General features: G+C 47.6%; 1 protein-coding gene across 4 annotated transcripts in view; it reads right to left on the bottom strand.

The window, feature by feature from the left end:
- LOC122922219 (SLAM family member 9-like) overlaps positions 1 to 1,020 on the bottom strand; it is a 60,202-nt gene extending 59,182 nt beyond the window's left edge. For all 4 annotated transcript variants that reach the window (XM_044272749.1, XM_044272750.1, XM_044272754.1 and 1 more), the window contains exon 1: positions 829 to 1,020. In XM_044272749.1, the coding sequence (XP_044128684.1) occupies positions 829 to 877 (49 nt within the window). In that variant the 5' untranslated portion in view covers positions 878 to 1,020. The remainder of the gene's footprint in view (positions 1 to 828) is intronic.
- Positions 1,021 to 14,228: the final 13,208 nt, after the last annotated feature.

The raw sequence follows: 14,228 nt of genomic DNA, 5'->3' as shown, positions 1-14,228 counted from the left end.
CATATCTGGAGAAACTAGGGAACCTCAGAGACCGGAAAATCCTGACCCGCTACAGACTGAGCGCCCACAGCCTGGCCGTCGAATCCGACGGCATCGACAGAGCTACATGCCTAGAGAAAGCAGACTGTGCCAGCAGTACCACCTGGAGGCGGTGGAGATTGAGGCTCAATTCCTGATATACTGTCCCAAATACTCAGCAGTGAGGGACATCCACTTTAGGAGACTGTCTGATCTCTGCCCAGACTTCAGCTCCATGGGGGAGGAAGAGAAGCTGCCCATCCTGCTGGGAAAGGAAGAAAACACTGTGGACATAGAAGCACAATATATCAGTGCCTGCCACAGACTGAGAGGAGCCTGATATGCCAGGTACCCTGACCCGGGGTGTGTCCGCAACCGTTCCCCCCCCTTCCCCCTGTCATGATATGCCACGAACTCCTATACACTGACCCCGGGTGTGTCCCCATTTCTCAACCCCCTATTTCCCACATGCTTTGGCAATACTAATGTATAATTTTAGACCTGCCAATAAAGCTTTTTGATTTGATAGATATGAGATAGATAGATATTAGATAGATAGGAGATAGATAGATAGATATGAGATAGATAGATAGATATGAGATAGATAGATAGATATGAGATAGATATGAGATAGATAGATAGATATGAGATAGATAGATAGATAGATAGATATGAGATAGATAGATATGAGATAGATAGATAGATAGATATGAGATAGATAGATACATAGATATTAGATCGATAGATAATACCAGATAATAAAGCAGTACTGTTTCTACAGGACGACCACCAGAAGCAGATGTGACTTACCAGCATGATAACTAAGGACTATGAAGGAGCACACGCAGAGCCACCTCATCGCCTTCTCCTTCCTGTGTCACTGTGTCTGTGACTGCTCCGGGGTGAAGCAGACTACGTGTGGTGTGATCCCTCCTTCTATACTGTAAAAGAAGGACTGAAGAAGCTACACCTTTTATACAAACGCCTTCTTGGAATACTGCATCAAATTGATGGCAGGATAACTGATGCCTGTGGCAAAATGTCTGTGTAACGGTCACGTCCACACACACACACAGGGGGAAGGATAGTGACCACTGCGCTCCACCCTCACCCCTGGCCCTGCCTACTTGCCTCACGAGTCCTGATGACAGGGGACAACTGGACGACAGTCCCTTACTTAGGATATGTGCAGGGAAGACAGACAAGACAAAATACGGAACGTGAACGGACCGGGTCAGAACCAAGAGAGCTACGTAGTACAAAGGGTTAAGCAAAGAATGGTCAGGAGAAGCCGGGGTCAAATACCAGGAGAGTAGAGAAGTACCAGAGGAGTCCGCAAGGAGTAGGCAGGTGGGAGCCGAGGTCACAATACCAGGAGGGATGCGCAGTACAGGAGGAGCAGGCAAAGGATCGTCAGGGAACAGGATAGAGCTGCCTCCCGGGCGCTGCTGTGTCAGCCCCGATGGTTACCATGGCAACCAGGTGCCTTCACAGGCATCCGGATTGCCATGGCATAAAGGGTAGTTTCACACTTGCGGCAGGACGGATTCGCTCCGCCTGCCGGACCGCCGCTCTGTCCGTATTGACTATAATGGGGACGGGGGCAGATACCCGGCAGTGCGCGGCGAGAGGCCGCCGTAGGAAAAGTACTGCAGGTTCAACTTTTTCGTCCGGCAGCCTCTCACAGCGCACTGCCGTACTGCGCCAGAGCTCCGCCCCCCTCCCCTTTATAGTCAATGTGGACGGAGAGGCGGCACGGCGAAATAGCGGCAGGACAGATCCGGCAGGCTGTCCTGCTGCTAGTGTGAAAGTACCCTAAGGCCGAATGCACGCGGCATGCCGGGCTGGATTCCTGTTCAGAGCAGGAGCGCACGGCGTCATTGGTTGCTATGACGCGTGCGCTTCATGCCACCGCTGCACTACAGTAATACACTGGTATAGTGTATTACTGTAGTACAGCAGCAACATGAAGCGCATGCGTCATAGCAACCAATGACGCTGTGCGCTCCTGCTCTGAACAGGAATCCAGCCCGGCATACCACGGACCGCTCTTGGACACGGAACACGGCCATGTGCATTCGGCCTAAGCCTGATCAGGCACTTGCTGGGAAGAAAGGAGCCTGACCAGGCTAAGTGTAATAGAAAATACACTGCAGTACACTATACAGTGTACTGCAGTGTATTATAGAGGCATCAGACCCACTGGATCTTCAAGAACCAAGTTGGTCTGAGTAAAAAAAAAAAAAAAATGAAAAAAGTATTAGGGTACTTTCACACTTGCGGCAGGACGGATCCGACAGGCTGTTCACCATGTCGGATCCGCCCTGCGGCTATTTTGCCGTGCCGCCGCTCCGTCCCCATTGACTATAATGGGGACGGGGGCGGAGCTCCGGCGCAGCACGGCGAAAGCCGCCGGACTAAAAAGTCCTGCATGTCCGACTTTTTAGTCCGGCGGCTTTCGTCGTGCACCGCCGGAGCTCCGCCCCCCGTCCCCATTATAGTCAATCCATCCGGCGGCATGGCGAAATAGCTGCAGGACGGATCCGACAGGGGGAACAGCCTGTCGGATCCGTCCTGCCGCAAGTGTGAAAGTACCCTTAAAGGGGTATTATCATCTGGGTAATCATGTTTCATCCCCCCCCCCCCCACCCCCAGGCTTTTCCTAAATATAATCCTTTTTCTAAATCCTATAGGCTTTGAATAAAATTGAAAAATCATATAGCATTGTTTATAGTCGCTGCCCATGGATACGGCCACCGCTCGCCGGCCGCATCCATGGGCCGCGCCTGCGGACATCATTCCCTGGTGATCTAGTGGTGGCCGCAATTCTTCTCGAGATCGCGCACGTCTCTGGCCGGCCACGCATGCACAGATCTATTTTCCTTTGAGCTGCGTTGAAAATAGATCTGCGCATGCGCGGCCGATCAGTTCGTGGAAGAGACGAGTGCGGACGGCGTGGGAGAGACAGCAGGGTAAGTATTTGTTATATATGCGATTGGGGGCAGATGGAGTCACTTTTGGGGCAGATGGAGGCATATGGGCGGCTATATGGGGGGTTTTGGGGGCAGATGGAGGCTATATGGGTGGCTATATGAGGCTATATGGGGGGCTTTGGGGGCAGATAGAGTCACTTTTGGGGCAGATGGAGGCATATGGGCAGCTATATAGGAGGCTTTGGGGGCAGATGGAGGCTATATGAGGCTAATGGGCAGCTATATGGGGCAGATGGAGGCACTTGGTGGCTGGTGAAAGAGAAACAGATGTAGCAGAGCTGAATATGTGGCAGGTCAGCATCAATGCTGGTGAAAGAGAAACAGATGTAGCAGAGCTGAATATGCGGCTGTTCTGACAGTGCTGGTTGAAGAGAAAAACAGATGTAGCAGAGCTGTATATGTGGCAGATCAGCATCAATGCTGGGGAAAGAGAAACAGATGTAGCAGAGCTGAATATGCGGCTGTTCTGACACAGTGCTGGTTGAAGAGAGATACAGATGTAGTAGAGCTGAATATGCGGCTGTTCTGACACAGTGCTGGTTGAAGAGATAGACATATGCAGTAGAGCTGTATATGAAGCTTTTCAGACACAATGCTAGTGGGGGAGTAGAATAAAGATGTAGCAGGGCTGTATAGGAAGCCATTCAGCCAAAGTGATGTTAGGGGACTGGAGAAGACACATGTAGCTGAGCTGTATATGCATCTATAAAGATACATAGTGTAAGGTTTATACACAACTGGAGTACAGCTGTAATGGAAACAAATCTGCATCAGTGCTGGTGGGTGGGGGTTGGTCAAGCTTTTGGGCTAATGTATAATATGGAATTATAGTTTTTGATGCACAGAATGGGTTTGTAAAAGATCAGAAAGAGATTTTATGTGTAAGGGCTCTTTCACACTTGCGTTGGTCTTTTCCGGCATAGAGTTCCGTCGTCGGCGCTCTATTCCGGAAAAATCCTGATCAGGATTATCCCATTGCATTCTGAATAGAGAGAAATCCGTTCAGGATGCATCAGGATGTCTTCAGTTCAGGACCGGAACGTTTTTTGGCCGGAGAAAATACCGCAACATGCTGCGCTTTTTGCTCCGGCCAAAAATCCTGAACACTTGCCGCAAGGCCGGATCCGGAATTAATGCCCATTGAAAGGCATTAATCCGGATCCGGCCTTTAGCTAAACGTCGTTTCGGCGCATTACCGGATCCGACGTTTAGCTTTTTCTGAATGGTTACCATGGCTGCCGGGACACTAAAGTCCTGTTTGCCATGGTAAAGTGTAGTGGGGAGCAGTATACTTACCATCCGTGCGACTCCCAGGGCGCTTCAGAGTGACGTCAGGGCGCCCCACGCGCATGGATCACGTCATTCTGGAGCGCCCCGGGAGCCGCACGGGCGGTAAGTATACTGCTCCCCACTACTACTATGGCAACCAGGACTTTAATAGCGTCCTGGCTGCCATAGTAACACTGAACGCATTTTGAAGACTCATCAGTCTTCAAATGCTTTCAGTTCACTTGCGAAGTTACGGATCCGGCGGGCACTTCCAGCAACGGAAGTGCACGCCGGATACTCACAACACAAGTGTGAAAGAGGCCTAAAACTGCAGAACAGCCACGTGTTACTGTGCACTGAGCTCACTTCACATGGCTCTCTGAGTGACCATTCCCCTCACACACACTGCAGGCTGCCAGACTGATGACTCAGCTCTGTGTGATGTCATAAGGAGGCGTGGCCGGCCTTCACTCTAGCTGCCTAAGCCCGCCCAGCCTTATCTGCAGAAAACCAGGAAGTGACCAGCTAGCTGGCAGCAATTGAGACTGAAGTAGCAAGATGAGAAAACCCCTTTAACCACTTCAGCCCCGCTAGGTGAAACCCCCTTCATGACCAGGCCACTTTTTACACTTCGGCACTACACTCCTTTCACCGTTTATCGCTCGGTCATGCAACTTACCACCCAAATGAATTTTACCTCCTTTTCTTCTCACTAATGGAGCTTTCATTTGGTGGTATTTTATTGCTGCTGACATTTTTACTTTTTTTGTTATTAATCAAAATATAACGATTTTTTTGCAAAAAAATGACATTTTTCACTTTCAGCTGTGAAATTTTGCAAAAAAAACGACATCCATATATAAATTTTTCGCTAAATTTATAGTTCTACATGTCTTTGATAAAAAAAAAATGTTTGGGCAAAAAAAAAATGGTTTCGGTAAAAGTTATAGCATTTACAAACTATGGTACAAAAATGTGAATTTCCGCTTTTTGAAACGGCTGATTTTCTGAGCACCTGTCATGTTTCCTGAGGTTCTACAATGCCCAAACAGTAGAAAACCCCCACAAATGACCCCATTTCGGAAAGTAGACACCCTAAGGTATTCGCTGATGGGCATAGTGAGTTCATAGAACTTTTTATTTTTTGTCACAAGTTAGCGGAAAATGATGATGATTTTTTATTTTTATTTTTTTCTTACAAAGTCTCATATTCCACTAACTTGCGACAAAAAATAAAAAATTCTAGGAACTCGCCATGCCCCTCACAGAATACCTTGGGGTGTCTTCTTTCCAAAATGGGGTCACTTGTGGCGTAGTTATACTGCCCTGGCAATTTAGGGGCCCAAATGTGTGAGAAGTACTTTGCAATCAAAATCTGTAAAAAATGACCGGTGAAATCCGAAAGGTGCACTTTGGAATATGCGCCCCTTTGCCCACCTTGGCATCAAAAAAGTGTCACACATCTGGTATCGCCGTACTCAGGAGAAGTTGGGGAATGTGTTTTGGGGTGTCATTTTACATATACCCATGCTGGGTGAGAGAAATATCTTGGCAAACGACAACTTTTCCCATTTATTTATACAAAGTTGGCATTTGACCAAGATATTATTCTCACCCAGCATGGGTATATGTAAAATGACACCCCAAAACACATTCCCCAACTTCTCCTGAGTACGGCGATACCAGATGTGTCACACTTTTTTGCTGCCAAGGTGGGCAAAGGGGCACATATTCCAAAGTGCACCTTTCGTATTTTGCAGGGCATTTTTTACACATTTTGATTGCAAGGTACTTCTCACACATTTGGGCCCCTAAATTGCCAGGGCAGTATAACTACGCCACAAGTGACCCCATTTTGGAAAGAAGACACCCCAAGGTATTCCGTGAAGGGCACGGCGAGTTCCTAGAATTTTTTATTTTTTGTCACAAGTTAGCGGAAAATGATGATTTTTTTTTTTTTCTCTTTTTTCCTTACAAAGTCTCATATTCCACTAACTTGCGACAAAAAATAAAAAATTCTAGGAACTCGCCATGCCCCTCACGGAATACCTTGGGGTGTCTTCTTTCCAAAATGGGGTCACTTGTGGCGTAGTTATACTGCCCTGGCAATTTAGGGGCCCATATGTGTGAGAAGTACTTTGCAATCAAAATCTGTAAAAAATGACCGGTGAAATACGAAAGGTGCACTTTGGAATATGCGCCCCTTTGCCCACCTTGGCATCAAAAAAGTGTCACACATCTGGTATCGCCGTACTCAGGAGAAGTTGGGGAATGTGTTTTGGGGTGTCATTTTACATATACCCATGCTGGGTGAGAGAAATATCTTGGCAAACGACAACTTTTCCCATTTTTTTATACAAAGTTGGCATTTGACCAAGATATTTTTCTCACCCAGCATGGGTATATGTAAAATGACACCCCAAAACACATTCCCCAACTTCTCCTGAGTACGGCGATACCAGATGTGTCACACTTTTTTGCAGCCTAGATGCGCAAAGGGGCCCAAATTCCTTTTAGGAGGGCATTTTTAGACATTTGGATCCCAGACTTCTTCTCACGCTTTAGGGCCCCTAAAAAGCCAGGGCAGTATAAATACCCCACATGTGACCCCACTTTGGAAAGAAGACACCCCAAGGTATCCAATGAGGGGCCTGGCAAGTTCATAGAATTTTTTTTTTTTTTCGCATAAGTTAGCGGAAATTGATTTTTTTTTGTTTTTTCTCACAAAGTCTCACTTTCCGCTAACTTAGGACAAAAATTTCAATCTTTCATGGACTCAATATGCCCCTCAGCAAATACCTTGGGGTGTCTTCTTTCCAAAATGGGGTCAGTTGTGGGGTGTTTGTACTGCCCTGGCATTTGAGGGTCTCCGCAATCATTACATGTATGGCCAGCATTAGGAGTTTCTGCTATTCTCCTTATATTGAGCATACGGGTAATGAGATTTTTTTTTCCGTTCAGCCTCTGGGCTGAAAGAAAAAAATGAACGGCACAGATTTCTTCATTCGCATCGATCAATGTGGATGAAAAAATCTCTGCCAAAAAAAAAAAAGGAGGGGAAAGGCGTCTGCCAGGACATAGGAGCTCCGCCCTACATCCATACCCACTTAGCTCGTATGCCCTGGCAAACCAGATTTCTCCATTCGCATCAATCGATGTGGATGAATAAATCATTGCCGGGATTTTATTTTTTTTATATACACAAAGTGTTTGCCAAAGCATAGGAACGCCGCCTCCTCCTCAGCTCGTATGCCTTGGCAAACGTATCTGTCACTGCAGAGGAGAAAATCCCGTCTTGCAGCGCCGCATACACCGACTTGCGTGTAATCTGACAGCAGCGCAATGCTTCTGTCAGAATGCACATCGGTGCTGCAGCTAGTCGATCGGTTGGTCCACCTGGAAGGTAAAAAGACAAAAAAAAAAAAAAAAGAAAAAACCAGGCCACAACGCAATAATTTTATTAACTTTGGAACAGAACGTGTAACTTTAACTTTTGGAACTAAACATTAACCTGTTTGCTTACCTGTTTTTTGTTTTTTTTTGTTTTTTTACCTTTATAGAACAAACCTCTCCTTCCCCATGGGTCAATGTGCAAAGCGCAAATCGCCCAAAGATGTGGCGAAGTGCGTTATGCACTTTGTCCCATGTGAAAGGAGACGTTTGCAGCAGCAGTGAGTGAATGGGCCCTAATAGCCCTGTGTGCCTGTCCTGGTGAGATGATCCCTATGCTAATAGTGTACCTGTGAGTGGTACTTCCGGAAACACTCTCCAAAGCATAGGGCAGGGTGGTCCGGACAGTCAGGACAGAAATAGCGGGTGTCACGCCTTATTCCACTCCTGCTACAGACACGACATCTTTTTCGGGGTGACTGTTGGGTTGAGGTACCAGGAACGACATTGGGGAAATGTCGCTCGTGTAGACGGCTAACTACACTGGTGGTTGGGGCCACGGAACCTCCTGGATACAGGAGGTTCTCGATGATCTCTTCCTGAAATTTGAGGAAGGATCCAGTTCTCCCAGCCTTACTGTAGAGAACAAAACTATTGTACAGAGCCAATTGAATTAAATATACAGACACCTTCTTATACCAGCGTCTGGTGCGTCGGGAAACTAAATACGGAGACAACATCTGGTCATTGAAGTCGACCCCTCCCATGTGGAGGTTATAGTCGTGGACTGAGAGGGGCTTTTCAATGACACGGGTTGCTCGCTCAATTAGTATTGTCGTGTCTGCGTGAATGGAGGAGAGCATGTAAACGTCACGCTTGTCTCTCCATTTCACCACGAGCAGTTCTTCGTTACACAGTGCGGCCCTCTGCCCCCTTGCAAGACGGGTGGTAACGAGCCGTTGGGGGAAGCCCGCGCGACTAGTTCGCGCGGTACCACAGGCGCCAATCCGTTCTAGAAACAAATGCCTAAAGAGGGCCACACTTGTGTAAAAATTGTCCACATAAAGATGGTACCCCTTGCCGAATAAGGGTGACACCAAGTCCCAAACTGTCTTCCCACTGCTCCCCAGGTAGTCAGGGCAACCGACCGGCTCCAGGGTCTGATCTTTTCCCTCATAGACCCGAAATTTGTGGGTATAGCCTGTGGCCCTTTCACAGAGCTTATACAATTTGACCCCATACCGGGCGCGCTTGCTTGGGATGTATTGTTTGAAGCCAAGGCGCCCGGTAAAATGTATCAGGGACTCGTCTATGCAGATGTTTTGCTCTGGGGTATAAATATCTGCAAATTTCTGGTTGAAATGGTCTATGAGGGGCCGAATTTTGTGGAGCCGGTCAAAAGCAGGGTGGCCCCTGGGACGGGAGGCGGTGTTGTCACTAAAGTGCAGGAACCGCAGGATGGCCTCAAAACGTGCCCTGGACATAGCAGCAGAGAACATGGGCATGTGATGAATCGGGTTCGTGGACCAATATGACCGCAATTCATGTTTTTTTGTCAGGCCCATGTTGAGGAGGAGGCCCAGAAAAGTTTTAAGTTCGGAAACTTGGACTGGTTTCCACCGGAAAGGCTGGGCATAAAAGCTTCCCGGGTTAGCGGTGATAAATTGTGTGGCATACCTGTTTGTTTCGGCCACAACTATGTCTAAAAGCTCCGCAGTCAAGAACAGCTCAAAAAATCCCAGGGCCGAACCGATCTGAGCCGTCTCAACCCGAACTCCAGACTGGGCAGTGAAAGGGAAAACTACAGGTGCGGCTGAAGTTGGGGACTGCCAATCAGGGTTTGCCAGCACCTCTGGGATTCTAGGGGCTCTACGGGCACGTCTTTGCGGTGGCTGCGACGGGGTCACTACTGCACGTGCCACCGTACCAGCTTCAACTGCCCTTCTGGTGCTCGCTACTTCACCAGGTTGTACGGCAGTGCTGGTACTAGGTCCAGGGAGGGCTGGGCTGCTGGTGTATGCCTCACCACGTAATCCGACAGCACCAGCCCCACTCTGCTGCTCTTGAAGCGGATCCTGCGCAACCTGCGGTCTAGCGACACGGGGCCGGGTACGCCTGGTGGTATCAGGGACCTCAGCCTCCTCGTCCGAACTTTGGGTCAGAGAGCCACTGCTTTCTACAGGTTTGTATTCTGACCCGCTGGATTCATCAGATGAGGGCTCCCACTCCTCATCCGACTGGGTCAGAAGCCTGTAGGCCTCTTCAGAGGAATACCCCCTGTTAGACATGTGGGCAACTAAATTTAGGGGTATTCCCTGAGACTACCCAAGAAAAAAAAAGCAAGCCTGTCTTACAAAGGGGAGGCTAGCGAAGTACCGGAGGCCGCTGCGGTTGATAAAAAATATCAAAACTGATTTTTTTATCGCCGCAGTGCGTGTAAAGTGAATGTGCAGTGATCAAAAAAAAAATTTTTTTTTGTCACTGCGGTGGGGCGGGTGTGGGCGAACGCACGTGTGGGCGACCGATCAGGCCTGATCGGGCAAACACTGCGTTTTGGGTGGAGGGCGAACTAAAGTGACACTAATACAATTATAGATCTGACCGTGATCAGTTTTGATCACTTCCAGATACTATAAAAGTACAAATGCTGATTAGCGATACGCTAATCAGCGAATAACGGACTGCGGTGCGGTGGGCTGGGCGCTAACTGATCCCTAACTACCTAACCAAGGGACCTAAACTATACCTAAAACCTAACGGTCAATAACAGTGAAAAAAAAAAGTGACAGTTTGCACTGATCACTTTTTTCTTTTCACTTGTGATTGACAGGGGTGATCAAAGGGTTAATTGGGGTTCAGGGGGGTGATCAGGGGCTATAGTGTAGTGTTTGGTGTACTCACTGTGAAGCCTGCTCCTCTGCTGGATCCAACCGACGAAAAGAACCAGCAGAGGAGCAGGCAGCCATATAACAGATCATATTTACAAATATGATCTGCTATCTGGCACTTTGATTGGCTTTTTTAAAAATCAGCAACCTGCCAGCCACGATCATTGGCTGGCAGGTTGCTGACGAAATACCTCTCGATGAAATGCCGGCGCGAACTGCGCACGCGCGGGCGCATACTCGCGTCTCGCGAGATGACGCGTATATGCGTGACTGTGCGCAGCACTGCCACCTCCGGAACGCACATGTGCGTTAGGCGGTCCGGAGGTGGTTAAAGGGAACCTGTCATGTGGATATTTGATTATAATGTAACTAATTATATACAATCATTAACTATTAAAAAGTACCTTAGATGTATTCACTTACTGGTTTGACAGATGGTTACCTCATAATATACACACAAAGATGCCGCATGCTAATGAGCTGATTGGAGTCCAGCGTGATGTCATTGAGTCCAACGTATATTTAATTCAGAGCTATAGCCACTCCCCTGCCCACCTGCTGCTGATTCCTATGGAAACAAACTGTCATTCAGCAGCAGGTGGGCGCGGAGAGTCAGGAGCTCATGAATATTCATGACTCATCATTATCAGCTGGAGCTTTTCAATACAAGATGGCAGATTGACTGGGTCAATTAAAGAAAGTGACCCAGCATTTTGCTAAGAGAATCAGTCACTTATTTATGCTGCCCTTAGTTAGGACACCATAAAACTGGTGACAGGTTCCCTTTAACTCCTCACCGGAAAGTCATAGGAAGATGGTTCTGGCACCAATTGATCCGCCCGGATCCCTGGTGCATTTGGAGACCAAGCACTGCATTGCTATTAGGCTCCTACTAGACGTTCTCCATATCTCCTCTTCCCTGGATCCTATAAGTGAGCAAGGTCCGGGAGGACGCTCGGTTCGGTTCCAGGGTCTCAACTGTGTAACCGCTGTACGGCTTCAGATGTGCGGTAATTTCATATGAACTCTGTTATTTCTGGAGAATTTATTTTGTTGAAGGTAACAAGCTCAGCCCCCCGCAGGGTGGTCATCCTGTCAGATCAGTTTGCTTCCAGCCTGGCTGGTGGAGGTGTGAAATGTCACATATCGGCTTTGAGGCTGGGCCCCCTGTGGAGCCCGCTTCCTCTGCCAATGACAGCAAATGGGCTAGCCTTAAACTATGTCCCCTCATATTCCTCACACTGATGTACCTATTTGCCAAATTTGGTGCCGATCGGTCCAGTATCTTGGTCGTGCATAAAGAACAGACAGAAATGTTTATATATATATAACATTTGCAGTTAGATGCGCCCATTGCTAAAACTGAAAAATTGGCCTAGTAAGGAAGGGGGTAAACTCTCCAGTAATGAAGTGGTTAAAAGTATTAAAACTATATAAATGTGGCATCGTGTGTCGTATATGTGACCGTACTGACCTGAAGAATGAAGGGAACAGGTCAGTTTTACCACAAGAGGACTCCCTGAAGACATATAGTAGAATTGCATTTTATTTTTTCCACTGCCACCCTATTCCGAATTTTTTTCCCAGCTTCCCACTGCATTGTATCCAATATTAACCGAAGTTTTTTTAATTTTCCTTTTTCCGCTCCCTGCCTTCCCAGAGCCGTAACTTTTTTAATTTTCCTTTCACATAGCCATCGGAGGGCTTGTTTTTTGCAGGACAAGTTGTACTTTACAATGACACCATTTATTACTGCACATGATGTAGCGGGAAGCAGGAAAAAAAAAAAAATGGGGTGGAAATGGAAAATAAAAAAGCAGTACCGGCACAGTTTTCTTTACGACGTTCGATAAAACTGACCATTCTACAGATCAGTACGACCTGTCTTGTCTTTAGGTACTGATAAAATAATAAAAACCTTGGGAAAAAAATCTGTTTCGTTTTCGGCACCATATTCTGACCCCTATAATTTTTTTGTCCTTATATGTACGGAGCAGGGTGAGGGCTCATTTTTGGTGGGGTGATCTTTACTTCTCATCGATACCATTCTGGGATGTGTACGGTTATTGAGATCACTTTGTAAAAAATTTTTGTGCTAAATGAAGCATCCCAAAATGGCTAATCGATCATTTAGACCTCTCTTTTTTCCGTTTCGCTGCTTGCCATATGGGAAAAATATTTTTATAGTATGGGCCTATTCGCATATTTAATTTTAAAAAAACTTTATTTATTTTTTTACTTTTTTATAGTTCCCCATAGGGAACTATAACAAGCAATCATTAGATTGCTATTCCCATAGATGCCAATGCATTAGCAGTGGAGTCTATGAGAAATGTACTAGTTTCCTATGGAGGCCTGCTACAGACAGGAAACACTGAGCAGCGGCCTCCTTCCGTTCTCTATGACGGGGGACTGCCGCACACAAGCTCCTCTAATCGCCACACGGGGGCGCCGGAGCATTCACCACGGCATCTGATGTGTTAAGTGTCCGCGACCACCATTATCGCCGGTCTCGGACATGAGCCGCGGGTGTCTGTTGTAGGAAATAGCGTGAGCGGGCACCATCTTAAAGCCCCGGCCAGCGCCATACTAGTACGGCACTGGTTTGGAAGGGGTTAAATGGTGTCATTAGAAAGTAGAACTTTTCCCACAAAAAAAATAAACAAGCCTCATGTGAACAGAAAAGTAAAAAAGTTACGGCCAGTGACATAACTACAGCTGACAGGGCCCCACAGTAAATTTTTGAACGGTGGCCCCGCAGCAATTATTTTCACAACCCCCATTCCTATGGCTTGTCAAGATCGGTGTCTCAGACCAGGCCCGGCAGCCGCTCCGTCCGTTTCCTACACGTATATAAAAACAAAAACGGAAAATCGCCTGGCAATGAAGCGGTTAAGCAGCAGGCCGGTGGAGACCGCGGGGACTTATTGCAGGTTATGTATTTCACATCCCTATAAGCTCCATAAAACCCCTATCGGCAGCCACATTCTAGCCAATGACATATTTGACTTCAGAGGCTCACGTGACGATACCAAAAATCCAATTGTCACCATGGTATTCACCAGTGCCACCTATATGTTACCTAGCAACAAGGGAAGACAACCTACCTGCTCCACCCAATGTTCTAACACAGTCACAGGTTAACCCTGCCTGAGGTAAAGTCAATGGAATGGAGCCATAATGCAGTAGGCTAGCTCCCTGACAGGACTGACTGCGCATGCCCTCACAGAGCTCAGGAGGACTCGATGCCTTCTGTGTGACCACCCACTTTCCCAGCTGGACCCTAATGGACGAACTGAAAGAAGCACAGACCAGCTCAACGCCAGCGGCGATAGCCAAACGCCAATTCTCCCGCTCACAATCTCGTTCAGCCAATCAAGGGAGGCCTTTTAGCTGGGCTGCTCTTTGATTGGTGGATGGTAGAGCGGGGCGCTAACTCTCCTCCTCGCCGCCCTAGTAACGCAGACATCTGGTTTAGCCAATCACGGGAGGCCCTTTAGCTGGGCTGATCTTTGATTGGTGGATGGTAAAGCTCGGCACTAGCTCCCCTTGTAACGTATACATCCCGGTCAACCAATTACGAGAGGCTAGTTTAGCTGCGCTGCTCCGTGATTGGCTGATGGTGCGGCACTATCCTTCTCACCGCCCCTAGTAACGCAGACAGCTTGTT

The sequence above is a fragment of the Bufo gargarizans genome, chromosome 11 (assembly GCF_014858855.1).
Source record: "Bufo gargarizans isolate SCDJY-AF-19 chromosome 11, ASM1485885v1, whole genome shotgun sequence".
Lineage (NCBI taxonomy): Eukaryota > Metazoa > Chordata > Amphibia > Anura > Bufonidae > Bufo > Bufo gargarizans.
Note: the sequence above shows the minus strand (reverse complement) of the source record. Positions and strands in the feature narration are given on the sequence as shown.